This window comes from Eubalaena glacialis, chromosome X (genome assembly GCF_028564815.1).
Source record: "Eubalaena glacialis isolate mEubGla1 chromosome X, mEubGla1.1.hap2.+ XY, whole genome shotgun sequence".
Classification (NCBI taxonomy): domain Eukaryota; kingdom Metazoa; phylum Chordata; class Mammalia; order Artiodactyla; family Balaenidae; genus Eubalaena; species Eubalaena glacialis.
In genome coordinates, this window is record NC_083736.1 from 125,959,083 (window position 1) to 125,986,317 (window position 27,235).

At 43.2% G+C, this 27,235-nt stretch overlaps 1 protein-coding gene and 1 non-coding gene across 3 annotated transcripts; both read left to right on the forward strand.

Moving 5' to 3' along the window:
• F9 (coagulation factor IX) lies at positions 1-27,235 on the forward strand. Of its 2 annotated transcripts, XM_061178815.1 has the most exons (8): positions 1-88; positions 5,027-5,190; positions 5,394-5,418; positions 9,761-9,874; positions 16,220-16,348; positions 18,575-18,780; positions 25,908-26,022; positions 26,688-27,235. In XM_061178815.1, exons 1-8 carry the CDS (start codon positions 1-3, stop codon positions 27,233-27,235), a joined length of 1,389 nt encoding a protein of 462 aa, XP_061034798.1. The 2 variants fall into 2 exon arrangements, with proteins under 2 accessions (XP_061034798.1, XP_061034799.1); XM_061178816.1 differs by lacking the exon at positions 9,761-9,874.
• TRNAK-CUU (transfer RNA lysine (anticodon CUU)) lies at positions 18,017-18,089 on the forward strand. Its single transcript has one exon. It is a non-coding gene; the product is annotated as a tRNA-Lys (tRNA).

Genomic DNA, 27,235 nt, shown 5'->3' on the forward strand with positions numbered 1-27,235 from the left:
ATGCGGTGCCTGAACATGATCATGGCAGAATCACCGGGCCTCGTCACCATCTGCCTTTTAGGATATCTACTCAGTGCTGAATGTACAGGTTTGTTTCCTTTATAAAGATACATTCAATGTGCTTGGCTTTTAGATATAGAAACGTCTGGGGCTGTCTTCTTCATTAAATAATGATTACAGGATTTGACCACAATGTTTAAGATTCTACTAGTTAGCATGTGGGTTGGTGAGTACTAGTTCTCTGGTACTGGTTCTTCCTCATTTTTAAAACTAAATAGATTTACAATGTTTATAGTACATTTTTTAATGGACACTGTTGGGCTTATGATTTGACAATGTAATTCCTTAGAAAAGTCATCTCCTTGGTTAAAAAAAAAATTAAAAGGGGGAAATGTTTTAACAAGGAAACAGCTGAATGTGGAGAAAAAATTAACTGTCATTTTGTGGGTTTTTAACTCATTTTGAAATCAAAATGGGAAACATTAAAGCAAAAACAATGGTTTTATTTACACAAAAAGTTTGATTTTAAGACATGATGTGATTCAAAATTTTAGAACTATTTAATGAGTCATGCCTCTAATTTTAGTCTATAAAATTATATACCTTCAATTGAAAGTTTTAGTTAAAATACAAACTTTTCATTAGTAAGTTGTTATTTATCACTGAAGTTTTCCATGGGTGAGGAAAAAATTATTTTGTCTGATTCTAAACATCTCGGAGTTAATACAGGGGGAAACTCAATACTCACTTGAGCTCTTAGGACAGCAAAGCAATTCCAAGAATTGATGTCGAGTAGGAACTTAGTTAAAGCAATTTACATCACTTGGTTTTTTTTCACAACTTTAGTGACTTTATGCATTCCCCAAAGGCAGGCACATAGGGAAGAAATTACCCCATTTAGACAAACAGCATGTTCTCACAGGAAGCATTTATCATACTTACTTGTCAACCTATTATAATCAAATCCAGTAGTTGACAGTGCAAGGATCAGGGGTGCCAACCCTAAGCATCCCCAGAAAGCAGACTGGCCCGTGGTTCCCACTCCAGACATGATGTCACACTGAAATGCAGAAATAATGGTACAAGAATGCAGAGGTTAAATCAAACCAGCAAACTGGCTAGAGTCAAGCAATAAAGAAATTCAGCGCGAACACTCACAAAGTGGGACAGAATGCTAAGTCTTTACACACATCTCATCAGTGTGAAATCTAGGAGGACAAAGGATCCAAACCCTTCCTTCAGGATAAGTGCTGAGATGATGGAGGTTTTAAGAGGACTGCTGCCCCCCTGAAGACCTCAGATGTAGGAAAGAGGATAGATTCAGAGAAAAAAAGGACTAGGATTTCAGAGCTTGGGAGATAATGACTAGAAGAGATAAGCCCGAAGGGAGGTTAAATATATGACCCTCAGACAATGGTGAGGAGAAAGGCAGTGTGATTCCGGAGTCACCTTAGTCAGAGATAATAGGTCCTTGAGCAGAGCGCCAAGGGGCCTTCCCTAAGCACGGACAGTGTTGATGCAGTGCTCTCCTCTGCTGTTGAACCGCCACTGGCTTCTAAAAGCAGTTTCTATGAATGATTTTCTGAGATGTTGCATTTTCATGGCTGCTGCCCTTAGATATTATTGCATCAATTTAGAATTTTGAAATCAAATGTGTTCCGTAAAACCAATTCAGTTTTGTAAAGCATATGGACCCAACCTGTCTTTCATTTAGAATGAATGAATGAAATAAATGAAAGACAGCTTCAGTCCACACGCTTTACAAAACTTTACAAAACTAGGTGACTACTACGGTGCCAGGTACTGTGGCAAGGTACTAGGGGCTTGGGGATAAACCAGATTCCCTCTTTGACCTAAAGCACCATGAGGTCAGCTGAGAGATTTCAATGTAACATGAGGAGATGTATACCAGGTGCTAAAGGGGCACAGAGAAAGGAACACATTAACTGGGGAGACACTGACAGAGAGACAATATTTTGAGCTGGGTCTTAAAAAATAAGTAGGTTCACTCTCCTTAAATGACTGATCTAGGTCATCCTATGAAGAGAGGATCACTCACGTGCAGAGATCCAGATCCACAAAGAATGTGAGGTCTTTCAGGAACTAAGTATGCTTTCAATATTGAATATGACAGGTGAGGCAGGGTCAGGTCATCAGATAAGGAAGGCCCTAAATTAAGGAGTTTGGACAACAGAATGCAATGTGGAGTCATCAGAAGTGTAAACATGAATACCACTGATGGCTGGCTCAGGCTGCTCGGCCTGGCAACATTCTCATGAACTGTGTGAGGAAGGGGTGGCCAGACAAGGGGAGACCAGTCTTGAGGCTACTGTAATCATCCAGGGAAGGCACGAGGGCCTGAACCTGGACATTAGCTGTACAGGCGGAGAAGAGGGAATGGAATGCAAGTGACACTGAGGAAGTAGAAATATGACTTAAAGACCATGTCTTGAGCATTTAGGATACAGCACAGTGCCTAAGAGCACGGACTGTGCGGTCTGACTGCCAATGTCTAAATTCTGGCTCTGACACTTTAATATATCACTTGGGGCAAATCACTTAACCTCTCTGAACCTCCGTTTTTCTGATTTACGAAAATGAGACGACAGCACCTCTCTCATGGGACTGCCGTGAGAAGGGAATGAAATAATGGATGCAAAGCACCAAGCACATTGTCCAGCACATCAGAAGCATTAAATAAACATCAGCTCTTATCAGCCACATGACGATGGACAGTTACAAAGTTGGAAAGACAATCCGGAATTCCGAAGATATATCTGACTAGAGATGGATATTCGGAACTCACTGTCGTATAGACAGTAGTTGCAACCACGTGTGTGAGGATCCAGGGAGTGAGCATGGATCTTGTGGCACCTAGTACAGTGCCTGGCAGTAGTGAGTGCTCAGAAAATTGTGTTGAGTCAGGGCTGGACTAGGGTGAGGCAAGCAGGGCACACAGGGCATAAACATACTTGCACACACTGAGAGAGAGTGACTCCTTAGATTCTGTGCCCTAGGGGCCTTGTTTACCTCGCCCCAGCCCCGGCCCTAGCAAGGATGTATGGAGTGAAGATGGACAAGGCTGAGGCTGGAGGCTGGAGCCTGGGAGAACTCTGAACATATAAGGGGCAAGCAGAAGAAGGGGAATGAATGGATGCAAGTGGTGGATGAATAACAAGAATCAGAGCGAAGAGGAGAGCCAGGAGAGAATGATTTCATGAAAAGAGCACCCTGAAAAGGGAAAGATCAACAATTAGAAATGTTTCAGAGCAGGCAGGAAATACAGAAGCTCAAAATTACCCTTTAGGAGGTCATTGCTGATCCTGACGGTAGTCATTTCATTATATGGATGGCGGTAAAGAAGAGAAAGAGCCACAGAAAAGTGCTTTAAATAAAAAGGGAATGGAGAAAATTAGGAAGGCAGACCAGACAGAGGGGTAGAAAGGAAGAGAGAAAACCAACATACACCCGCCTGTACACATTATCTCACTGATCCTGTCAGCAACGCTGGGAGGTAGACAGCCTGATGATACTACTGTTATACCCATTTACACTTGACAAAGTTAAGCTGCAGAGATTATGTGACTTGCCTGAGGAGGTCTCATTGCCAATAGCTGGTAGACATGTGATTCAAATCCAGGTGTGTCTGCTCTGACTCCAAACCCCTATTTTTCCACTAGACCGCACTGTAAATGGATACAGACACAGATGCTACTGTAGGAGCGCCCAGGGCCAAGCACATGAACTGGCGAGCAGAGAGGAGGGCCTGGTGGAGGCTGGGAGGTGTCGATATGCCATGGCACCCATTTGCAGCTTGTGGCTTTCTCCCAGGGCGCCTGGCTGCCTGGGAAGCGAAGGAAGAGGCAGCTGGCGGCACTGACCTAGTGGCTGGGATTGCGGGGTATTGCAGCACTGAAGAAGGGGTGAAGGGAACTGAGAAAGTTGGCAAGGGAAGAGTTGAAGAGAAAAAGTCTAAGCTAAATTCAGGGGAAAAGTAAAGCCCAAGGGGACTTGAAGAGCAAGAGAAAAGTGAGAGGCTGTCAAGGGACTACAAGGCTCCATAAAGCGAACAGCTGCGATGGAAATAAGGAACTTCGGTTTGTTTCTTTTCCTTTCCTTTTTTTTTTTTTTTTTTTGGCGCTAATGAGAAAACAGTCCCAAAATGCCCTGGAAAGTTCATGTTATAAACACCTGGTCCTGTTGAGATGGTATCAGACAGTCTCTAGAAGAAAGGAATAACTCCAGGCAACTTCTTGAGTTCCTGTTATTAGTTATAGATACAGATACTACATCTGTATCTCGCTATCTAGAGAGAAACACGCACAGAGACAGAGAGTGAAACAGAAAGAAGAGACTGAGATTGGAGAGTGGCGGGGAGGGGCTGGGGTGGAGAATTAGGTTAGAGACCTCAATCCTCCAGAGTTCAGGAGTGCGTTCCTAACAGGCTAGACAGAGCTAAAATAAACCACATCCTGAATCCCAGAGAAGACTTATGTCACTGGAATTCCTAGAACACGTGCCAACTTAAGGTGCTGTGAGTCTGAAGCTTAAAAAAAACATGAATGCAGTGGTTTTTCTTTAATATCTAGTGAGAGACAGCAGGGTTGCATTTAGGCTTCTGCTCTTCCAAGGGAAATGTGTTGCAAAGTCATTTGGGCGACTGCGTCCTGTAAACACAGCCCGGCCAGCGTGATGGATCACCTTGCAAGGATCTGCAATTAGTTATTTTCAAATGATGACAAAGTGTGAAGTTAACTGCTTATCTGAGAACTTTCTTTTTCATCCAGAGTGAATTCAAATATGATTGAAAATCTGACCTTTTATTACCAGAGTTCTTTTGACTAAGAGTAAAATTGAATTTTAATTCCTAAATCTCCATGTGTATACAGTACCATGAGAACATCATAGATTTTGGCTCCATGCCCCAAAGATAAATTGGCTTTGGGATTACTTGGATTAAAAAGAAATCCTTTCTTAAGAGATGTATTTAATTTTCATGATGTTTTCTTTTTCTTTTAAATTTCAGTTTTTCTTGATCGTGAAAATGCCACCAAAATTCTGAATCGGCCAAAGAGGTATAATTCAGGTAAATTGGAAGAGTTTGTTCGAGGGAACCTTGAGAGAGAATGTATAGAAGAAAAGTGTAGTTTTGAAGAAGCACGAGAAGTTTTTGAAAACACTGAGAAAACTGTGAGTATTTCCACATAACATCCTTCAGATGCAGAGCAAAGAATAGAAAACCTTTAAAAAGAAAAGGGGGGGGGAACCATACTTCTCTTTGGAATTTTAAAATATCTATACATACACGTGTTTTATAAATGTTATAATAGAGAAGGAACCAAATCGAAAACATTTTAAATAGTACCATTAACTTGTCTTCTTTTTCGTTATAGACTGAATTTTGGAAGCAATATGTTGGTAAGCAATTCATTTTATCCTCTAACTAGTATACGAAACATTTGAGAATTATGTATTTTTTTCTTCTGTGTAAACATATAATATATTAAACTCTGTCAAAAGGGCTCAGAAAAATAAGTCCAACTCTTTTTACCCAAAATTGAATGGCGAGAGACTCCAGGTTTATGCCAGCGTGGGAGATATCCGCTGGCAGATACACTTACTCCTTCCTAGGGCTTCAAAAGGAACATCGTTCCACCCCAGGAATCTGGAAGGGAGAGACCAAAGAGAATTGCATCTGGGACTGAATGAGAGTTTGCAATCCTCAGTAGAGAATCAGAGAATGCTGATTGACTTAAATGTATACTGCTTAAAAGTCCTCCTCCTTCTGGCGGCCTACAAGGCCCTCCTGCTTGCCCAGCCCCTCCCTTCCTGCTGCCCCTCTGACCTCCTCTCCTCCTCACACTCGGGACCCCGGCCATCCTGGCCTTGCTGCTGCTCCTTGCATGCTCTAGGAATGCTTCCATTTTAAAGTCTTAGATCTGATTGTTCCTTTAATGTGGAACGGTCTTCTGCCAGGTTCCCCTAGGCTCACTCACTCACCTCCTTCAGGTCTTTACCCAAATGTCACCCTCTCAATGAACCCTGCCTTGATCATCTATTAATACTTCAACCTGCCCCCCATAACCCCATCACTTTAGACACCGTATCCTGCTCTATTATTTTTCATAGCAATTTTCACCACTGAGGTATCATAAAATGGTCTTACATATACTATTTATGTCTCCCACTTCACTAGAATGCAAGCTTCATGTTGGCAGGGGTATTCAACTGTTTTGTTTATTGATGTAGTCCTAGTACCTCGAACAGTATCTGGTACAGAAGCACTGAGTAAATATTTGTTGAATGAATTGACCAAAAGGAGGAAAAGTCAAAACTTTAATGACAAGTAAGTTTTAAAACTAATTTAAAATCCAGCAGCAGGATTTTGAGGCAGTGTAACTTTCCCAGCTTGATTTACCTAAGACCATTTGCATGGACAGAAACTAACCTGGACAGCAAATTCACTGAATTCCATCAGTTCTATTTTTCCAGATTCTATTCTGTAGACACTAACGGACTTATTCATACTCTTGTAACTCATAATTTCTCCACTTTGTTTTTAAATCATGAGGGAAGAAGAGGTCCATTCCGTTACATTTGCTTTATCTGCCTTTCCTCATTCTTAGTAATGAATGCTACCACGCCAACTCTCTACTAAGGCATTGCCCTACAGTTAGTCCAAACAAGTCTTTTTATTCTCTATTTCTAATCTATTCAAAACTTTGAATCTTGTATTTTAAAGCAAATCAGTTTCTACCTTTCCTCCCAAAATATTCCTGGCTGCATTTAAACTCTCATGGTCCCTTCATTGCCCACCCCCCCACCCAGCTGGCCTCCCACCTGTGAGTAGGGGTTCATCAGTAGCTCTTAAACACCATATTTTGAAGTTGGCTCCCTGCCTTCTAGGTCACAGGCTGTGTCGTTTACTGTAACTCAGGTAAAGATACCTGGAAAACATCAAGGGCATGATTCTGTTGTTGACCTGAAACAAACAGACTCCAGCAAAGATGGGTTTATTCAGCATCAGCAGAGAATTGCAATTCAGGGTCTACAACCACCATGAGCCACGTGCAAGTCCCTGCATGGCAGGGGGCAGACAACTCCTTTAGAGAGGGGAAAAGGAAGTGAGGAGGGCTACAGTAAACAAACAGTTCCTGGCTTTTCATATGAGAGCTCTGCCTTCCAGTCTCTTGACTCTATTTTTTTTATTTTATAAATTTATTTATTTATTTTTGGCTGCGTTGGGTCTTCGTTGCTGCGGGCGGGCTTTCTCTAGTTGTGTCGAGCGGGGGCTACTCTTCCTCGCGGTGCGCGGGCTTCTCACTGCGGTGTCTTCTCTTGTTGTGGAGCACAGGCTCTAGGCACGAGGGCTTCAGTAGCTGTGGCACACGGGCTCAGTACTTGTGGCTCGCGGGCTCTAGAGCGCAGGCTCAGTAGCTGTGGCTCACGGGCTTAGTTGCTCCGCGGCATGTGGGATCTTCCCAGACCAGGGCTCGAACCCGTGTCCCTTGCACTGGCAGGCGGATTCTTAACCACTGCGCCACCAGGGAAGTCCCTCTTGACTCTATTTAACTGAGGTTTCTGTTTATTAATTTTTTACACTATCACTACTGCTTTGTCTGCTAAAAATAAAACAAAAACAAGAAAAGAGAAAAAGAAAACCCAACTCCACGGCTTCTTTTCACTTTGCAGTCGAGATTCCCAACCCCCCCCCAAAATAGCCTATGCTGTTTCTCCCTGTATGGGCTTTCTCACACGGTAGGGACGCAGGCCCCTCACCCCTGCCCTACTCTCTTCCATCATCTCACCAAGTAAGGAGCCTGGTGAAGAGGAAACATCGCCCAACCACATTAACCAGCATCTGCCCAGCCCTTTACAGAGTGCCTGTCACCTTTAATCCTCACACCAACCCTGTGAGCAAAGCACTATGAACCTCGTTTTACAGAAGAAGAAACTGAGGTTTAGGGAGGTTAAATGACTTGTCAAAGGTCACCCAGCTAGGGAGTCATGGAGCCAAATTCTCCACTGCCCAATCCCCACTTTCTCTACTACCCCTCCCGGCCTTCAAATCTAAATGCAGTTATTCATTAAACCACCACCTAGTAGGCTTAAACAGGAAGCTCTCACTTGGCAAGGTCTTGCCCCTTGTTGTCTTTGACCCCTACAGTCTGTGGCTTTGCTTCAGCCCGAAGTACACACAGACAAGCACCCAAAGGAGGACTAAATGCGGGATGAAATGACACTCATTTTAAAGATATGTCTCAGCAAATGAGTTGCTGTGTAGCTGGCTGCAAGCCCAGAGCCTTTCAGTGAAACATCCTAAATAATTCAGCTCCGTTGGTCTGTAATATAAAGTGCAAATGTGGCTCGTTTTTTTAGACCAGTTCTGAACATCAATAATAATAAACCAGAGATAACGTATTTTGTTTTCATAGAATTGGAACAAATTGAAGTATCTGTGCAAAAGCACATTGGATCAAGGGGCAGAGGGGACAAGGTCTAATTTTTACAACAAGCAGTTTTCCAGAGAGGGACTATTCCTAAAAAGGGGTATTAACCCCCAGCCAGTGGGACCTGGAAACATGCTACTGACAGCGAGCACGACAGACACTCTACTGCTGTCCCTAGAGCAGGCAGGGGTCCACACACTAGACGTCACAGAGCTCGGCTCTAAAATATGAACGACCAATAGAAATTTCTCTTAAATTGCCCCCTTTCGCTCACTGTTTTACTCTTACATCATCTTTATCACTTACTCTTTTGTTACTCAGACATTAAGCCTTGCTGATCTCGCGCCCAGTTTTCTTCAGGGCTCTCTCTCAGCACACACTGCACACCAGCCTCCCTTCTGGTTCTATTCATCCCTTTCTCCTGAAGCTTCCTTAGAAGCGCGGATGGAGGCAGAGTTCTAAGAAACCAGACTTAAAGGCTCCCTCCACATCCTGACCCTTCCCCTCTTTACCTATTCCTTCCTCCTGTTTTCTGATGACCAGTATCTTCAAAGGCTCTCCAGAACTCTGCAAATGTAGAAACTTCAGGAAAGGTAGGAAGGAAACATAGCCAATCTATATATAAATAAAGCACATTTTCAGAACTTTTTCTTTTTTAATTCTTTGTATTGAAAGTCGTTTCTCACTTTACCAAACCATTTGGGACCTAATCACAGGCAGTAGAATATCTTTCAGGAGTAAAGCATCTTTTGTACTGTTTGGAACCATCACTGCATACTCTGCTTAAAAGTGAAGTGATAAGATGAGGACGTGGATGCATGTGCGCCATGCCTAGGCTGCCAGGTCCCTGAGTGGAGTTGCTATCTGTTACCTAGCTCAGCTTGCTCTACAAGACCTGTGACAGAGCAAGCCTTGTACAACACATAGATGATTGCTGAAGCAATGTGATTTGATTTAGAATTAACTCCATCATCATTCGATAAGGAAGGATTGAAAATTCTTCTCACACTCTGCTGATAGAATACATCTCTATACTCAGACGTTCTTTTCCCTCTTCCTCCTCCCTTCAGTTACATAAACAATGTACATGCCTTCCTCGGGGCCATTTCCTAGGACAATGGTAGCCTAAGAACCTTTACTTGTTTTTAGAAACTTAGGAAGACAGGGGCATCCCATAAGCAGCTGGTTTCCAGGTCAGCAGTCTTGCTCTGACCCTAAAATCAGGCTCCCCTCTCCATGAATCTGTGCAGGGAAGACTAAGCATTCTAAGCAATGGATCTGCTAATTCAATTTCTTAATCTATCTCAAAGATGGAGATCAGTGTGAGTCCAATCCATGTTTAAATGGCGGCCTGTGCAAGGATGACATTAATTCCTATGAATGTTGGTGTCAAGTTGGATTTGAAGGAAAGAACTGTGAATTAGGTAAGTAACTACCTTTGGATTACTCGTGGTTCAAAATTTCCCTTTGAAACCAGATGCAACTGGAAAATGCCATGTGTATGTATCATAATTTTCTCTTAAATTATGGTAAAGAACCATTTACATGAGATCTACACTCAACAAATTTTGAAGTGTATGATACAGTACTGCTAACTCTAGGCTCTATGCTGTACAGCAGACATCTAGACCTTATTTCTCTTGCATAACTGAAACTTGATACCTGCTAAACAACAACTCCCCATTTTCCCCTCCCCCCAGCCCCTGGCAAGCACCATTGTATTCTCTGCTTCTATGTGTTGGACTATTTTTAGACACCTCATATAAGTGGAATCATGCAGTATTTGTCCTTCTACGACTGGCTTGTTTCATTCACCATAATGTCCTCTAGGCTCATCCATGTTGTTGATTATGACAGAATTTCCTTCTTTTTGAAGGCTGAATAATATTCCATTGTATAAAACATACTTTCAAAGCTTATAAACATTCATTTTATCTGCAGTCATAGTTTCCAGGATGCACTCAAGAAACTAGATGAAGAACAATAGTAAGATTTGGTAGCTAGTAGGAAGTGGTAATGATGTTCCACTAGCATATTCATCCTCAGTACAACCACATGCAGTCAGCACCGTTATCATCTCCAGTCTACGCAAGTGAGAAAAGTGCAGCTCAAACAGCTCAAAAATCACAGAAGCAGTAAACAGTTGAGCCAGGATTTGAACTTCAGTTGGTTTGACCAAAACCCATTCTTCTAACTGCTACCCACAAAACACAAAGAAAACTGACCCATAAAATTGTTAGAACTCATGACTAAATTGTTATCAACAAAAGCAGTGGAAGTCAACTAAGTAAAGAAATGGGGTATGGGAAGGCCAATTCTCCCATATACTAGGCACTTCGCCACGCATACGAACCACTTCACATATGAAATTTGTTGACAAAAATCAAAACTCATTCCTGAATTTGACTATACTGATAACGCTGAAAGAGTTACATAGAAAATCTAGGATCACTGTGCATCTTTTCTTTGCATATCCTAGAATTTTTTTGTTCTGAGATTTTGGCAATTGGAACAGTAAACCCCAAAGTCCTTTACCTACTTGTTTATTACCTCTGGATGCAGGATTACTGGTATCGTGACTGTGAAAAGCGTACAGTGCTAATGACGGATTCTCTTTCTCCTCTGAAGCTCCAGAAGAATAGAGATGCAGTTCTAGGGAAAGAATTTAACACCACAGGCTACATGACTAAGGGCAAAGAGTAGAGAATTAGCAAGACTCTATTAAGGCGTTATGGCAACCCACCTGACACACAGATGAAAAGGGCATAAAACAAAATGAAACGCAGCAGCTGCACTTGTCCTATTGAGAAGGGAAAAAGTCATCTCTAATGCTGTTCAGAAATCCTTTCAGTGCTAAAGAGAAATCCATTGATCATCTTCCTTTGAGATCCAAAAGATAAAAAGGAATAGAAGATAGGAAAAAGAAAAGGTGGCAGGGCAAAAACATTAAAAAAAAAAAAAAAAAGAAAAAAGGAGATGCAGGTGGATGAACTGTACCCCAGGCTTGGACTCCCACTCCTGCAGGCTTCCCAGCATGGGGACAAACCGATGTCTGGGTTCCCTTTCCTATGGGTGTGTTCATTAGCTCAACACCTCTGAAGTGCTACTTTCATCTGAAAGGTTATAATTTCAAGTTCAGATTGACCTAGATAAATCCGATCCTGCTATTATGGAAACCTACAGAAACTGATGGAGTATCAGCTTAAATTATATAACTATTGGAGCTGAGGGAATGAAGGACTCAACTGGTCTCCGTTAAGAATGAAGGGCATGTGGTAGCAAAGTATAACTGAAAACAGTGTTTAGTATTAAATATTCCTAAATGTCTTTAGTTTAAAAATAAAGACACTTTAGAAGAGGCAAAGAGCCCTGAGGAATGTAGCTATAAGCACAAAACTGCTATAACAGGCTTTGTTACGTGTGTGAGGCTACAGTCTACACAGCAAAAGTGCTAAGTCTACAACGGGCACCATCTCAGGCCTCTCGGGTTCCCCACGTTTTGGTTTGGTCAGAGCTCTGCAGTGACACTGCAGCCACCACTACACCTGGCCTCTAGGGTGTCTTGAGCTCCCCCAGCCCATCTGATCAAGGTTTAGAAAAATCCTCCCAGCTTGCTTAGTTCAGAAACAAAGTGGGAATTCTCTCAAAAAGCTCTTTATCTCAGACACTAGAGGAAAGCAAAAGCATATACAAACTCCCATTTAAGCTGTTGCTTCAAACTGAACTAAGGACTAATCTCAAAAGCTGCTAGAAAAACAGCACAGTTTATGGAGTATCTGGGCCCCAAGTCCCTTGCCTCACCCTGTCTCGGAAAGGGAAGGAGATTTGCATTGTTAAATCCTTGTTGTTTTCCTCTTCTCTTGTTCATCAGGCTCCTCTCCAGGGGAGAGAGGTGCAAATATTCAGGGCACGCTTTCTAGTTAGAACAATTAATTGGCTATTGTGTCCCTTTGGCTGGAATAAAGACCACTGTATGTGCCCAGCTACACATCACATCTGAGTCCTTTTCAGATAAATCAAAGTCTATAAGAACGTGGTCATTCCTGTCCCTTCTAAAGAGTACAAGAGGCATTTCCCCACAGTAACAGGGGACGGAAAGAAAAACAAGCATATAAACAGTTTTTCTTTTTTTGTTTTGCTAACACGTCACAGACACTACTAATTTACTGCGTATTTCTGTGGAGTAGAAAAAAGAAAATATCTTGAGTTTAGCCGAATAACAGCATATTCTGTGATACACTGGTTAAACAGAACATCTTTTGTCCAAGCTTTGGTTTTCCCATCCATGAATATATCAGGGAAGATGAAGGCAGAGTAAAATAAAGCAGAACACGATAACTTTTGTGGTAGGCATGAGGGGAATTAGAAAGAGGTATTTGTGCTAACACGGAGGGAGAAGAACAGATGCTTTGACATGTCCTTCCACAGATATTCTAGGCACTGAGATCAGCCCCAGGACCAGGGAGAACCCACACCCAACACAGTGCCTGACGTCCGAGCGCTCAAGAAACTATTGATGAATGAGGCCCACAGTGACTGTCCCTGAGGTCCAGGACTACAGACCTCTCAACTGGAACTCCTCGTGCTGTTATTCTCTTTCCAGACTCGAGTTCTTTACCTGAGGTCAAAAGACTGCTGGTCGGACAGCAATATTTCCCACTGCGTGTGCAAACCAAGCCAGAGGACAGCAACAGCGGCAACACACTGGGCTGCAAAGAGCAATGACGAATGAGGAAAATGACAGAGAGGCCTAGTTACCTAGCCAAGGACGCAGCATCAGAATCGGGAAAAGCACCCTGACTTTACCCATTCCCATTGTGCATGGCCTGGACCAAAGTAGTCAGCACCTACCACCCACCTCTGTGAACTTAGCACAATCTCATATTGACTGAACACTCCCTGCAGGTGGTATTTGATTTGGCTGAACACTCTAGTACTGCTTTGTAGCAACAAAATGATTGCTAGTAACATGAGAAGAGCCAGGGATGTAATCACCAATAGTGAGGAGAAAGGTCTTTAAAAAATAAATAAATAATTAAAGAGGACCAAGTGCCACCTTTCTGGATCAAGCTGGTTCCTCTGTCCACCTAGTAACAGTTGATTTGCCTCCCCTTATTTCCTGAAGTATCAGTAAGGAACATGAGCGAATCATTACACTAGCCTATGCTACCTATATAAAATGTAATTAGAAAATTTAGCTCTGTCACTCAAAAATCCATAATATACTCCAAAACCATATGGTCACTCTGTTAGCCTGGAATCCCCCAGGAAAAAAGAGTCTGTGACACAAGCTTATCTATTAGGGTGTGCAATTCTAGGGGGGCAAGAGTAAGGGATGGGGGAGTGAGGCAGTGAGGAAAGGAGAACCAAGAGTAAAAGGAGTCATCTCTCCTCATCTGCAACTGACTGTTTGATCTCCGGGGACTGTTTTCCAAGAAGCCACGTGAGCTGGCCTCAGGAGAGTCAGCCTCGGAGGGGAGAAGAGGTGAAAGAATCTGTCCATCAGCATCCTTCTCCAGATGGTCAACACTTCAGCCTGTGGGGCTTTAACTCCCCTGCATCACCAGGTTGTACACGCTGGGGCCCCCTAGAGGTCACGTGGCATCCCAGGCCTCAGCATCAACCCGGGAACGCCAAGCTAAGAGGCGAGAGGCACACAGTACAGATCTGAGCCCAGGCCATTCAAGGCTGCACCTGGACGAGGCCAGCGGAAGTCCATGCAGAGCCGATCACCAGGGTGCTGGGGACGGACGTGGGTGAGGCTGGTGGGGACTAAGGTGGTGCACAAAGAGGTGGCTAACACAGTCGCTCATGTTCAAACTCTCCATGTTCTAACTGCACTGACAAGTGAGCATTTCTCTTGAAAGCTGTACTGCTGTTGAGCCTGTAGGTAAGGGGGAAGGTGCCTTCCATTCACTGTGTTCCTATGCTGCTCTAGAGACAGAAATAGGCCCAAGGGCAGAGCCTGTTTCTCTTAACTCAGCAGGTCTCAGCCAGCAAGCCCTAAACCCTGCTACTTCCTGTTGTTGAGATCGCATCAGAGAAACAAAGGGAAAGCACGCAAATTAGAAAATGGAAAATAAGATGGCAGGAACAAGCCAAATATATCAGGAATCACAATTAATGTGAATTGGGGTTAATGACAATTTTCAGTCTGGAGTTAAAAATCTAATTGTATGCTGTTGATAAAAGAGATACCTAAAATCAAACTCTACCAGGAGGCTAAAATAAAAGGATGTAAAAACATTTGCCAGGTAAATGCTAACAAAAAGAAACTGGCAAAGCTATCTTAATATCAGATAAAATAGAATCCCGACAAAAAGCATTATAAGAGACAAAGAAAGATATTTTATATTAATAAGGGAGATTGTATAGGAGAGTAAAGAAAATATGAGCCAGTAGAATGCTTATCATTTGTCAACACATAGTGTTTCTGGCATTTAGCTCCCTTAAAGGACCCTATTTCATTCTCTTGTGTTGACACATACTCACGTCAGCCAGCTTCAAGTTTGCTTTGAAAAACTGGATTATATTAAAACCAGGCACTTCTATTCAGCAAAATATACTATTTAGGGTGAAAAGGTAAGTCACAGAGTGGGAGAAGATATCCGCAATACATATACCCAGTAACTGGAACTCTCATACGCTGACGGTGGGAATCCAAATTTGTACAATTATCTTAGAAGACTACTTGGCAGTATCTACTAAACCTGAACACATGGTCCAATCATTGCACTCATGAGTATATATCCAGTAAATACGCACGCATATGTTACCAAAAGATATGTACAAGAATGTTCATTACAGCATTATACATAAGTGCCAAAAACTGGAAACTCAACTCAAATATTCACCCACAGTAAAATGGATGAATGAAGGTAGTAATATTCATACAATGGAATATACTACACAGCATGCAGATGAACTATAGCTATACAAAACAACATGGATGAAGCTCACAGACAAAATGTTAACTGAAAGACACAGAGGAGTACATATTGGGAGCTTCTCCCTATATAAACTTCATGAACAGGCAAAACTAATTCCCTGTTAGAAGTCAGGGTAATGGTAACTTTGGGAAGGAGGAAATAGTGACCAGAAGGGGGAATTAGGAGAGCTTCTGGGGCGTTGATAACGTCCTATGTACTGATCTGTTTACTGTTTAAACAAGCGCAGTCACCTTGTGAAAACTTATTCCAAAATTCTGGGTACTTTTCGGAATACGTTATACTCTAATAAACAGCTTTTTTCATTGCACTCTATGACTTTGTGAAAGTAGTATATCTATAAACAGCTTTTTTCATTGCACTCTATGACTCTGTGAAAGTAGTATATCTACAACTTCAGTTTTATGCCAAATCACATATATTGCTGCCACCATTTTTATGCCTTATTAAGAATTTTATCTTTTTTCCCTACTCTTAGCTCAAGGTTCACACACTTCTCTCCATGAATGCCCCCAGCTTATATCTGACCTGTACAGGAGTCAGTAGTTTCATGTACTTTTTAGAAATGCATGTTAAATGATGCTATTGCTGGGACTTCCCTGGCGGTCCAGTGGTTAAGACTTCCCCTTCCAATGCAGGGGGTGTGGGTTCAATCCCTGGTCAGGGAGCTAAGATGCCACATGTCTCGTGGCCAAAAAACCAAAACATAAAACAGAAGCAATACTGTAACAAATTCAATAAAGACTTAAAAAATGGTCCACATCAAAAAAATCTTAAAAAAAAATAAATGATGCTATTGCTGTTGATTCTGCTTTCTTTCAGATGCGACATGCAGCATTAAGAATGGCAGATGCAAGCAGTTTTGTAAAAAGGGCGCTGATAACAAGGTGGTTTGTTCCTGTACTGCCGGATACCGACTTGCAGAAGACCAAAAGTCCTGCGAACCAGCAGGTCAAAATCTAAATAAGTTTTTTTTTAAGCTCGGCAGATACATTCGCCAAATCCATATTTGAACTTTTTGCATTATAACTAACCTACATAATTTTATGCCCTACTTGTTTCTACTTCCTTTTGAAATCATAGAAAAGACTAGTAGCTTGGACAAATTAATTTTTCAAAATGCATCATCATTTTAAATAGAAATTCTGCAATTGTCTTCAGTCTGAATTCTTTGCTGTGTCCGATTTTTTTCTCTGACCTTTATATCATGAAGCAATCGATCTGTGTGATTTCTGTATGCATATTTGTAATTCGCCAAGTCAAATTAATGTAGTAATCCCATAACATAAAAGATAAGTACGTGATTGACTGATAGGCTTCTAGTACAAGGATAGTGAATTTTAAGCATGATCTGTCTGGGTGCGGGTGGCTTACTCCAAGAAAGTTATTTCCTATCCTTGGGTCTCAGCTGAGTTTACACGCTTGGCATCAGAATAGTTCCGACAACCATCTGTTTTAAGTTGTGTCAGGCTGATCAGCAGAGTCAATCTATACGGCAGTGGACAAAGCAATGTTTCCCACTCATGTCAACCATGCCACCATGTTGACAGCTGACTGGTGTGTTCAGAGCATCTCCACTCCAAACTCATACTGCTCTTCTCTGAAAAAGAAGGCAGTAGAAACTTGGATTTTGAAAAAAGCAGGTTCTGCGGGATCAATTACATTTGATAAATGAGGGGTCTTTTTGAAGCAAACTAGATGTAATTTCTTTTGCATTTCCAAAGCCTGATATCTTATTAAATTGGTACATTAAATCACGCACCATTCCTCTGTAACTGGGTTCGATACCTATCTCAGCAATGCACCCGGCAGAGGAAATTAAAGGCAGCATCAGAAGCCAAGAGTATACATGCTGCACTAAAATGAAGAGTCTCTAATGCTTCAGGGACCTGCCTGCCTCCTGTCCTTCTACCTGGTTCTTGACATGCACTGCTTCAAATTAGCCTACCTAGGGAGAAGTGTGTGCGTATATCTGTTTTAACCTTCGAAACCTAACTTCCAGTGTAGACAGATAGCATAGTAGCTAAACCCTTATAAGCCCTTCTCTGTTATAAGCGAGGAAAAAAAAATGGAGAACCACCTCCAACTATTAAGTGTTATATTTGAATATAGCCTTAGCTTTAGCAGAATAAATAGGCCAAACCTAAAATAAGCTTTTCTGCCTTTCAATAGTAATGGTCCCTTTTCTCTAGCTATTGTTGATGATTTATATTTATACATAAGTATTTTGAACTAATTTCTTGTTTTCCCAACCACATGCTGTCTTCATGATACTCTGCCGCAGCTGGTTGCTATAGAAATGTCTGTTATAAGGAATGTGGATAGAAGGAAAGTGAGAAATGAAATGTGAGGTGACTTTGCTGGACTACAAATTTCCATTCTGGTTGTCCCCAGTGCTTCAGTAGATGATTTCTTTTCTTTAGGAAATAAACCAACCCAAGGTAAAAGGTGGCCAGTGCCCAGGTAGATGTGGCTGTAATAATCATATCAATAACTTATTTGGTTAATACTCAACAGCCAGGTAGGTAATTAAATCACGATGATCTCTCCCCAATGGATACCTAAAGTCCACCTTGGAATCTAGAAGGCATTCTGGTCTACAAAAGAAACCCTGGGAATTCCCTGGTGGTCCAGCGGTTAGGACTCTGCACTCTTACTGCTGAGGGCCCGGGTTCGATCCCTGGTCGGGGAACTAAAATCCCATAAGCCGCTCGGTGCGGCCAAAAAAAAAAAAAGAAAGAAAGAAATCCTGTTAGCAATAAGCAGCAGACATCCCATTTACCTAATTCTAAAATCAAAGTTACATGGCACCAGATTTCCATTCAGGGACAGTACTTGAGAGTAAGACTTTTTAGCAAAGAAACTAAACAGAAAGTCATTAGACTTTATAAAAGTCTTACAAAATTCAATTCTGGAACACCTCTTCTATTTCCATAGAGATGATGGATTCCTGAGCCAAATGTCCTTTTCATGAAGGGTTTGAAAACTTTCCATGAAAATAATTCAATTAACCTTTTAGTTTTAGACTATATTCATTTGATTTGATTTTTTAAAAAATATCGACGGGCCTACTTCTCAGAAGTGACAAGGATGGGCCTCATTTTCGATTTTTGTAATACAAGTTCTGCTTGCCAATGAGAAATACCAGAACAGTAATTTTTTTTTCCATTTGTCTAGTGCCATTTCCCTGTGGAAGAGTTTCTGTCTCAAACACTCGTATGAAGTTCACCCGTGCTGAGACTATTTTTTCCAATATGGACTATGAAAATTCTTCTGAAGCTGAAATAATTTTGGAAAACATCACTCAAAGCAACCAATCATCCAATGACGTCACTCGCATTGTTGGTGGAGAAGACGCCATAAGAGGTCAATTCCCTTGGCAGGTACTCTATATTTATGGTGTGTCAAAACCGGAGCCCAGTGGGCAAGGGCCAGGCCAGGTGGGAGGCTGAGGCTAGGACATCAGACAGACTTATTGGGATGAGGGAAGTATTTAGGCAAGTGTTTCAACACTAAGCTGGATGAGGAAGCCCCGACAGGTGAGGAGCCGGTGAGAGAGAAGTCCAGGGACAGCTACCATACAAGGTCAAGGAGAGTTTGGCATCAAGGAAATAGCACAGCAGGATTTCAGACAAGCAACAGGGAGGTCTGGAAGCGAGGTCACCGGTGCTGGGGTTCTGCGTATTACTTCAGCTTCAGCCCCTGGGAGAACCGGTGAGAGTCAAAAAGTCTCTAGGTCCAGAGAAACTGAATTATTTCGAAGGCATTTGCATTTTTAAAAGGACTCAGGAAGGATTAAGGCAAGAACTAGGATACTGGAACCAGGGCATATGAGACAGGGGCTTGGTCAAAGGCTGTAGTTCTCAAAGTGTGGTAGCATCAGATTCACCTGGGAACTTGTGAGGAATGTAAATTTCCATGCCTCAGACCTACTGAATCAGCATCTCTGAGGGTGAGGCCAGCAATCTGTGCACTAACAAGCCCTTCAGGTGATTCTGACGCACTCTACAATTTGAAACGCACTGGTCCAAAGGAAACAAACTTGTTATAGAAGCTAGGCTCCAAAACACCAAACAGTAGACTCGTGGTACCTAGTCCCACATTTCTCCAGGTGTGATCTGCAGACAACCCACATGAAAATCACCTGTGCACATTTCTGAGGTAACAGCCAAGGGCTAGATTTGATACCCATCATTTCAAATCTTTTCACGTCCTCCTCGCTGCACACTTAGTGTACCTGTTGTCTCCTTCCTATGGAGCCCAGCTAAGATCATTAGGAATGTTCAAGATCACTCATCCACACCTGTGCACATACACGTTCACTCGCTATTTCATCCATATGAAGTAAGATTACTGACTGTAGAGGTACCAAGCGCTAGGTTTTAGTTTTTTCCAAAAGTGAAGAGCTTTGCTACTTTCTAGGATACTTGAGAAAGACCCTGCCATACTTTCACACTGATTCCTTCCTCACCAGAGAACCGTCTCTCCACACCCACGTCCACCCAGTTTCTCACAAAAGGTTACTGGGTTTCAAAAATAGGAGACAAACTGAGTGTGCAAAAGTCACTTTTAGACAAAATAAGAAATAAAACCAACCAGAATCTCTCCCCATTTGTGGATGAGCCAGCTCGACCATATCACCGTTAATCTGCAAGGTGGAAATACTTGATCTGATTGCAGACAAGAATGCAACACACCTGCTGCAGCCCAGGCATCAAGAGAAAGCTAGCAACAGCTGGGGTTTCAATGGCCAAACTAGATCTGTGGCTCTGACATAGGAAATACTGTTTAGCAATGTCACCTAGAAAAAAGTGATTCAAAATGCTGATGCGTCAATAAAAGGGGATGGGAAATAACGCGACCACGTGAGTGAAGCAATCCCAAAGCAGCACATATGGAGTTCACTTTCCTCTGGAGTAACAAACAGTTTGAACGAACTGGAAATGTCTAGTCTGTTAAAGAAAAGGTTTAGGTGAGCTGTTTGCGAGAGCTAAAGGGCCACAAGAGAAAGGGGACGACGACTTTTTCTCTGTAGACTTACGGGTGAAAGTTCCAGGCAAGCAGGTCGATCCTGGCCCCGGTTAAGAAAGCCCTTTCCAACCACTTGGGTCGGCCACGTGGGCTGGGCAGCTCGGGGAGGAGATTTGGTTGAACAGATGTTCGTGGAATTGTTGACTCGAGCTGCTCTGTCACTGGGATAGCAGCGGCGGGACAAGCCCATCCCGGAGCATCGAGGGCTCGGGCTCCCCTGGTGGGAGACGAGACAGGACAGGCTAGGGACCACAGCCACCCCGTCCAGCTCTGAGACCCTAAGGAGCGAGCTTCACCTTCCGCGCAGCTTGTCCGCGGCCGCGTGCATTTCTTACCTTATTCTAGGGCTTTCGTCTCCGCTTCCTGGCTAGAGGAAAAGCCGCTGCCGCTGCCGCCGCCGCCGCCGCCGCCGCCGCCGCCGCAGCCACAGCCGCGCCGGCTCAGCCACAGACGCTTCCCAGAAGCCCCTGCGCTTCCGGCCGCCTTGACCCCCGACCCCCAAGGCCAAAGGTGAAGGCAGGCTTGCCTGACCTCTGACCTCTGACTCCACATCATAGTGACAGAACACCCAAGAAAGGAGCGGAAGGAGGTGTGAGGCCAGTTTCCTTCATTTTCCCTCCAGATGCCCACCGCTGGGCTCAGAGTCCCTGGAGAACTCTGGGGAGGGGAAGCAGGGACTCTGCAGGGCCACTTAGGAGCGGAGAGAGGAAGCTAGAGGGTTAACTCTTATATAGGAACAGAAAGGCTATTTCCTAGAGTCGGCATATCCTTAGCGGAGTGGGAAACTAAAACAGAACTCGAATTTCATACAGCTACAAAGGGAAACAATGAAAAATGTGAACATTAGAGTTGGGAAATCGCAACACCTGCACCATGAGACCACCTTCATCAACAGCTTAATAGTGAGAGATTTGAGGAAGTGGCACTGTGTTTCGGCTTTCTAAAGCTTTAATTGGGTTTTGGTCCCATGCACTTGACCCTGCCAGCCCACAATTCTGAGCATGCGCAAGCCTGCCCCCAAGCGCTCTGTCCTCCTCTTCTGCTTTGAGTTAGGATCCGACCGGCCCTGTGTGTGAAGTACCAGATCTTTCTCTTTTGTTTTATCATGGGCCTCAGGTTCTGTATTAGCCAAAATTATTGTACATTTAATAATTTGAAGATCATTCTATGAGATTGATAAAAACGGAATACAGTGGAAACCAAGTAGTTAAGCTTTTCTTAATCCTTTATATCAGGCTGTATCATATGCAATTGCCTGTATCTAACCATTTTAACCAACAAAATATGTCTTGAGAGGCAGTCTGTCTATTCCTTATTCTATTCTTGGCCTAAACAATCTTTAAGATGTCTTAGCATTTTCCCCAGTCTTGGCTTTCCTCAGCTTTGGCCTGAAGCTATCCTTAAAGGTACCTGAGCACTTGACCTATACAGCTACCTACACAGACCCAATCCTTTCCATTTGATTAGGATACACCCCCATAGCAGACAACATGCAGTTACCATCTGTATGAACCAGAACTTCCTCTTTTTTTGCGGGGGAGGGGGCGGGGGGGTTGGGAGGAAGATGTTACAGGAAGGTCCTAAGACTATAGATATATCTTCACTTGGAAAGGTAATCCTCTATTTTTCCTAGCTCAGATGATACAGCTCCAATTAGCAGAAATGAAAACATAACATATGTAATCTCATCTGGCCTCACAAAACTATTTTGAACATAACATTTAGACAATTATTCTCTAGGATGGTTTGATGAAGTCTCTTTCAATGACAAGTCTAGTTAACCATTAAAAGCCAAAAGTGAGCATCCCCTCTGTGCCCAGAAAAATGAAGTAGGGCCAAGGGCTGGGCGAATCACACCTGTGGGCATAATAAGCTGTGCATAATGTAGAAATGGTTTTGCTCTTCATATGAAAGAAAACGTGTGCAAAGAAAAAACGTTATTGTAAAGCTGGAGGTGGCTAGGAAGGGAGAGTGAGGGTTTACTGAAATCACAGGGAAAGGCCAAGTTTGAGTTAAAAGGTTAGGAAGGGAACAGGGCAGCAGCTATTACTCTAGGCTGGCACTGTCAGTGAAGAACGTCAAAACAGATATGTGAATGTGTGTTTTGCAGATGTGTGTGGGTGTGTGGGTGTCTGAAAGAGAAAACAGGCTCCTGTTAGGATGTGACAAACATGAAAATGTTTGACAGATCAGAACTCCGACATCCTTGCTCAGAACATATGCTTTCCCATTTTTCCCAACATTCTCCAAAGTGATGTCATACAAGAACTTGTCCTTGGCCAAGCAGTCAGCTCATACCCAAACAGCTAATATTTAGATAGCTGTGATCCTGAGGTAGCCAAGCAAACATTCCAAAATCAAGTCGCTTGTAATATCTTTAAATGCAAATGTATTTTATGGCTTTTTCTTGGCAAAGATGTTTGCTAAAATTTCTAATACCAATCAGGAATGGGCAAAAAAACACTCTTCGGGCTTAGAAGAACACAACTGTATTTCTCAGCCATCCACCAGAACAGCATAGAAGCTCCGGGCAGCAAGTCTTTGGCAGGAGTCAGACTAGCTACATCAGATTAGTCTCTGTGCCCAGGGGCTGTGGCTATCATTCACTCTGGCCTAACTAGCCCATTAAGCTGAGAGATGTCCAATTCACCTCTCATATAGAGGAGAAGCACCATTATATCATTGCATGTGAATGCTTAACTCCAGTTACTTGAGCAAATGTATTCAGTTGTAATCATTAGGCCCAGTAAAGAACAGTGTTACGCAAATTTGCTTGGTGATGAAACTCACCTGAGGTCTGGGCCAGCTTCATGAGCTGGTGACCAGTGCACTTGCACAGGGCCCTGTCTTCAAAAGGTTCCCGCATTTGTAGTTCAGTGCTTTGCATTTGTGTTTTGTAACTCAAGTTCAATGAGACAATGGAGCATGGGTGCGCTGGGGACCTGGAACCTCAAGTCACCACACTCTTACCTCTCAGCACCACCCAGGGGTGGATTCTTGACCTCCCTCTCCCCTGTCCTCTGGTGCCTTGGCTAGCTCTGTCTCCCCTTTCCACAGCTGCCCAATGACCACTGCCACCCCCAACCCCTGGCTCACTGGCAGATGCCCCCTCCTCACCCTCAACAGCTACCATTGTCATCCTCCTCCAGCACAGGCAGGGAGGGTTGAGGCTGGGTGCACAGACTCTATGCCATTTGGGGACGGGGCGTGGCCACATGGCATCTCAGGACCAGAAATGCATCATAGCACATTTGGAGGGTGAATGGCAGGGGCAAACCTCTTGTCCACCTTCATTCCAGGACCTGAACATATCCTGGCAGGGAAGTTGAAATCCCTTGGGAGTCACTGTTTGCTGTTGATTGCTACAGTGGACCCGTGGGAAAGATTGACTTACCCTTCCCCCTGCTGGGGCACAGGGCATCAGCACAGGGCTGGCGGAAGAGGGGACCTGGCAGCTGAGGGCTGCGTTTGTGCTTGCGTGCTCGATTTCAGGCTGTAGCCCCTGGGCACCTGTGAGGATCTGCGCTCGCCCAGCGAATATCCCCCACACCCAAGGAAGAACAACTTCAAATAGTAAATTCAAAACACCATGATAGGTTGTGAGAGACCACAGAAGAAAAGAAAAATGTTTGTATTTTAGTATCTTCCGTGACACTTTTTCCTGGCTTTTGAACAAGGGGCCCTGCATTTTCATTTTGCAACAAGCCCTACAAATTATGTGGCCAGCCCTGCCTGGAGTGAGCACTTTTAAAACAGAAAGGTCACCAAGACTTGGGAATTCTGAAACCGAATTTCTCAAATTTAATTATGCATAAGGATATTCTGGAGATCTTCATTTTCTCCCATTCCAGCCACCAAATATTCTGATTAAGTCTGGGTGGGCTCCCACAGCTGCATTTTACAAGCATCCCAGATGATTCTACAGCAATCGGCCCACCAAGCACACTTGGAGAAATACTGGGTGCTTAGAAGCCTAGATTCTGAAGCCAGGCTGACTAGGGTTTGCATCCCAGCCTCACCACTAACTAACCTTAACTAACTAACTGCATATCTAAACCTCAGTTTGCTCATCTATACATGGATATGTTATGTCACTCCACAAAGTACATAAAACACTTAGCACAGTGATTATCCATAGTAAGCAATCAATACAGGTTCAAAAAAAAATTAAGAAGATTGTTAAGTCTGGGCGATGGGTACACTGGTGTTTATTACATTGTGTGAGTTTTCCTATATTTTTACTTTTCAACATAAGAAGCAACAGCTAGAATGAGAGGGAAACCTGAGTATGGAAAAGAGGGTCAGAGGCTTGCAGTGAGTCAGGCCCATAGGTCTCCGGGTAGGAGGCTAGTGCTTTGGTGCCTAAGATTTAGCAAGTGTTCCATAAATTGAATTCAGGACAAAAAGAATCTTCACTAGAATATGCCCCCAAGGACCTTCTCAGACTCACACTTGCAAGGAGTGACCACACCCCTTCCCTAGTTTATTATGAATGGGTTTATGCCTGGGGCTATGTGTGCTTTAGTAAAAGGTCAGCAGTTCACAAGGGCTAGTCAGGGCCCACAAAGGGTTTACCAAATGTTAGTGTGCCCTCTAGTGTTCACACTTCTCAGATGGCTCAAGGCCCTTGCATACACAAGAAGTGAAAGTCTCCAACTTGATCTAGACACTGAGGTGGTAAAAATATTCATGAACCACTCTGGCTATACAATGAATGTACAGATGAAAGAATGGATTGGCCTCTTATCTAATAATGTCCAGGCTCAAAGCAGCGCCCAAACACCTTTGTCTGCTTTGTCCCCAAATCAAACATAGCTTAATAGACCTTTTAGGACAGAGGCAGCTTACGGATCCAGTTGGGGGAGGAGAATAGAGTTGGGGGAGACCGGAAGGAGTGGGCGAGTTCCGCTGTTTTCACTGCCTGGATGGCCATAGCACAGCCCTTAGGGAGGCCATAGGTCTCATTTCACATCATTCTGGTTTAGAAAGGGCTTGAAAAGACCTCCTGGAAAAATCAATAGTTTTCCTCTTTCAAATGATCTGTAGCAAGGAGATTTCCTCGTGCAGGGACAGAAGACTCAGTAATAACTATTGATCCCCAGGAGTCAAATAAGTGCGTTTCTGAATGTACCTGCCATATCCCCGTGAAGCAATTCGTGCTATCAGAGAACCTGACTCACCTGGAAAAGGAATCCAAGGGCCCTGAATCATCAAAAGAAGCCATTGCTTCGTCGTTGCCTCATCTAGCGCTTCCCCTGGCTATCACTGCTCATTCTCTTCAAGAGTTTCAGAAATAGCTTTTTTGATTGTGCTCCAGAAACACTAATTCATCTTCAAAGCTGACACTTTCCAGAAACACTCCACTTCCGCCAGCACCTAGAAGCCAACATTTTGCCCACTCCTCTAAACAGCACACATGTTTTTTTTTGTTCTGGATCAATTATATTATGTAGTAACATTCATAATTTTGTTTCCACAGGTCCTTTTGAGTGATGAAATTGATGGGTTCTGTGGAGGTTCCATCGTTAATGAAAAATGGGTTGTAACTGCAGCCCACTGTATCAAACCTGGTGTTAAAATTACTGTTGTCGCAGGTAAATAAAGAATGATAGACGTCTGCAACATCCCTAGATCTTCTACATGACTGCTAGATCATACTTTACTAAGGTCTAATAAGCTCATTGCTAAATAAGTTGAACTAGTGGTAGAGGGGCCATCTTTTCAAAATCCAATGTGTTCCATCCTCCAAGCCCCCCATCGTTCTTTTGGCGGACCTTTCATGTCAGTGCGGTACAATTATCTACTGATGTGTCCATTTCCCCACCAGACGGAGCCTTCCCAAAAGCCGTGTCATATCACTGATTCTTGTATCCTTGCACCTGGCACAAGCTGCAACCTGCCCTCAGTTAACATTGAATGAATGACCAAATGAATGTATTATCTGTGCTCAAAAAAGGGGTCAAAATCTTTGAAATTGGGAACGTCTAGGATAATTCATAACAAGTCGATTCATTATCACCTGTGAACCATGTAAGACTTGTAACAGCATGGGTGAACAGATCCATCTATCCGATGGTCCTGAATGGCTTTTTGGTCTGAAAAGTATGCATCGGCCCTCATTACATTTTACCAAAATCGTAACAATATAAGATCTTTGACACTTGACTGCCAGGTAATTCAATGATGCTAGGTGGACACTTGGAAAACGTGTTTCTTTGTGGGAAAGACTGTGACTGAAAAAGAAATTTCTTTTCAATAGGTGAGCATAACACCGAGGAGACAGAACCTACAGAGCAAAAGCGAAACGTGATCCGTGCTATTCCTTACCACAGCTACAACGCATCTGTTAATAAGTACAGCCATGACATTGCCCTTCTGGAACTGGATGAACCCTTAATGCTAAATAGCTACGTAACCCCTATTTGCCTTGCTGACAGGGAATACACGAACATCTTCCTCAAATTTGGATATGGTTATGTGAGTGGCTGGGGGAGAGTCTTCAACAGAGGGAGATCGGCTTCAATTCTTCAGTACCTGAAAGTTCCACTTGTTGACCGAGCTACATGCCTTCGATCCACAAAGTTCACCATCTATAATCACATGTTCTGTGCCGGCTTCCATGAGGGAGGTAAAGATTCATGCCAAGGAGACAGTGGGGGACCCCATGTTACCGAAGTGGAAGGTACCAGTTTCTTAACTGGAATTATTAGCTGGGGCGAAGAGTGTGCAGTGAAAGGAAAATATGGAATATATACCAAGGTATCCCGGTATGTCAACTGGATTAAGGAAAAAACAAAGCTCACTTAA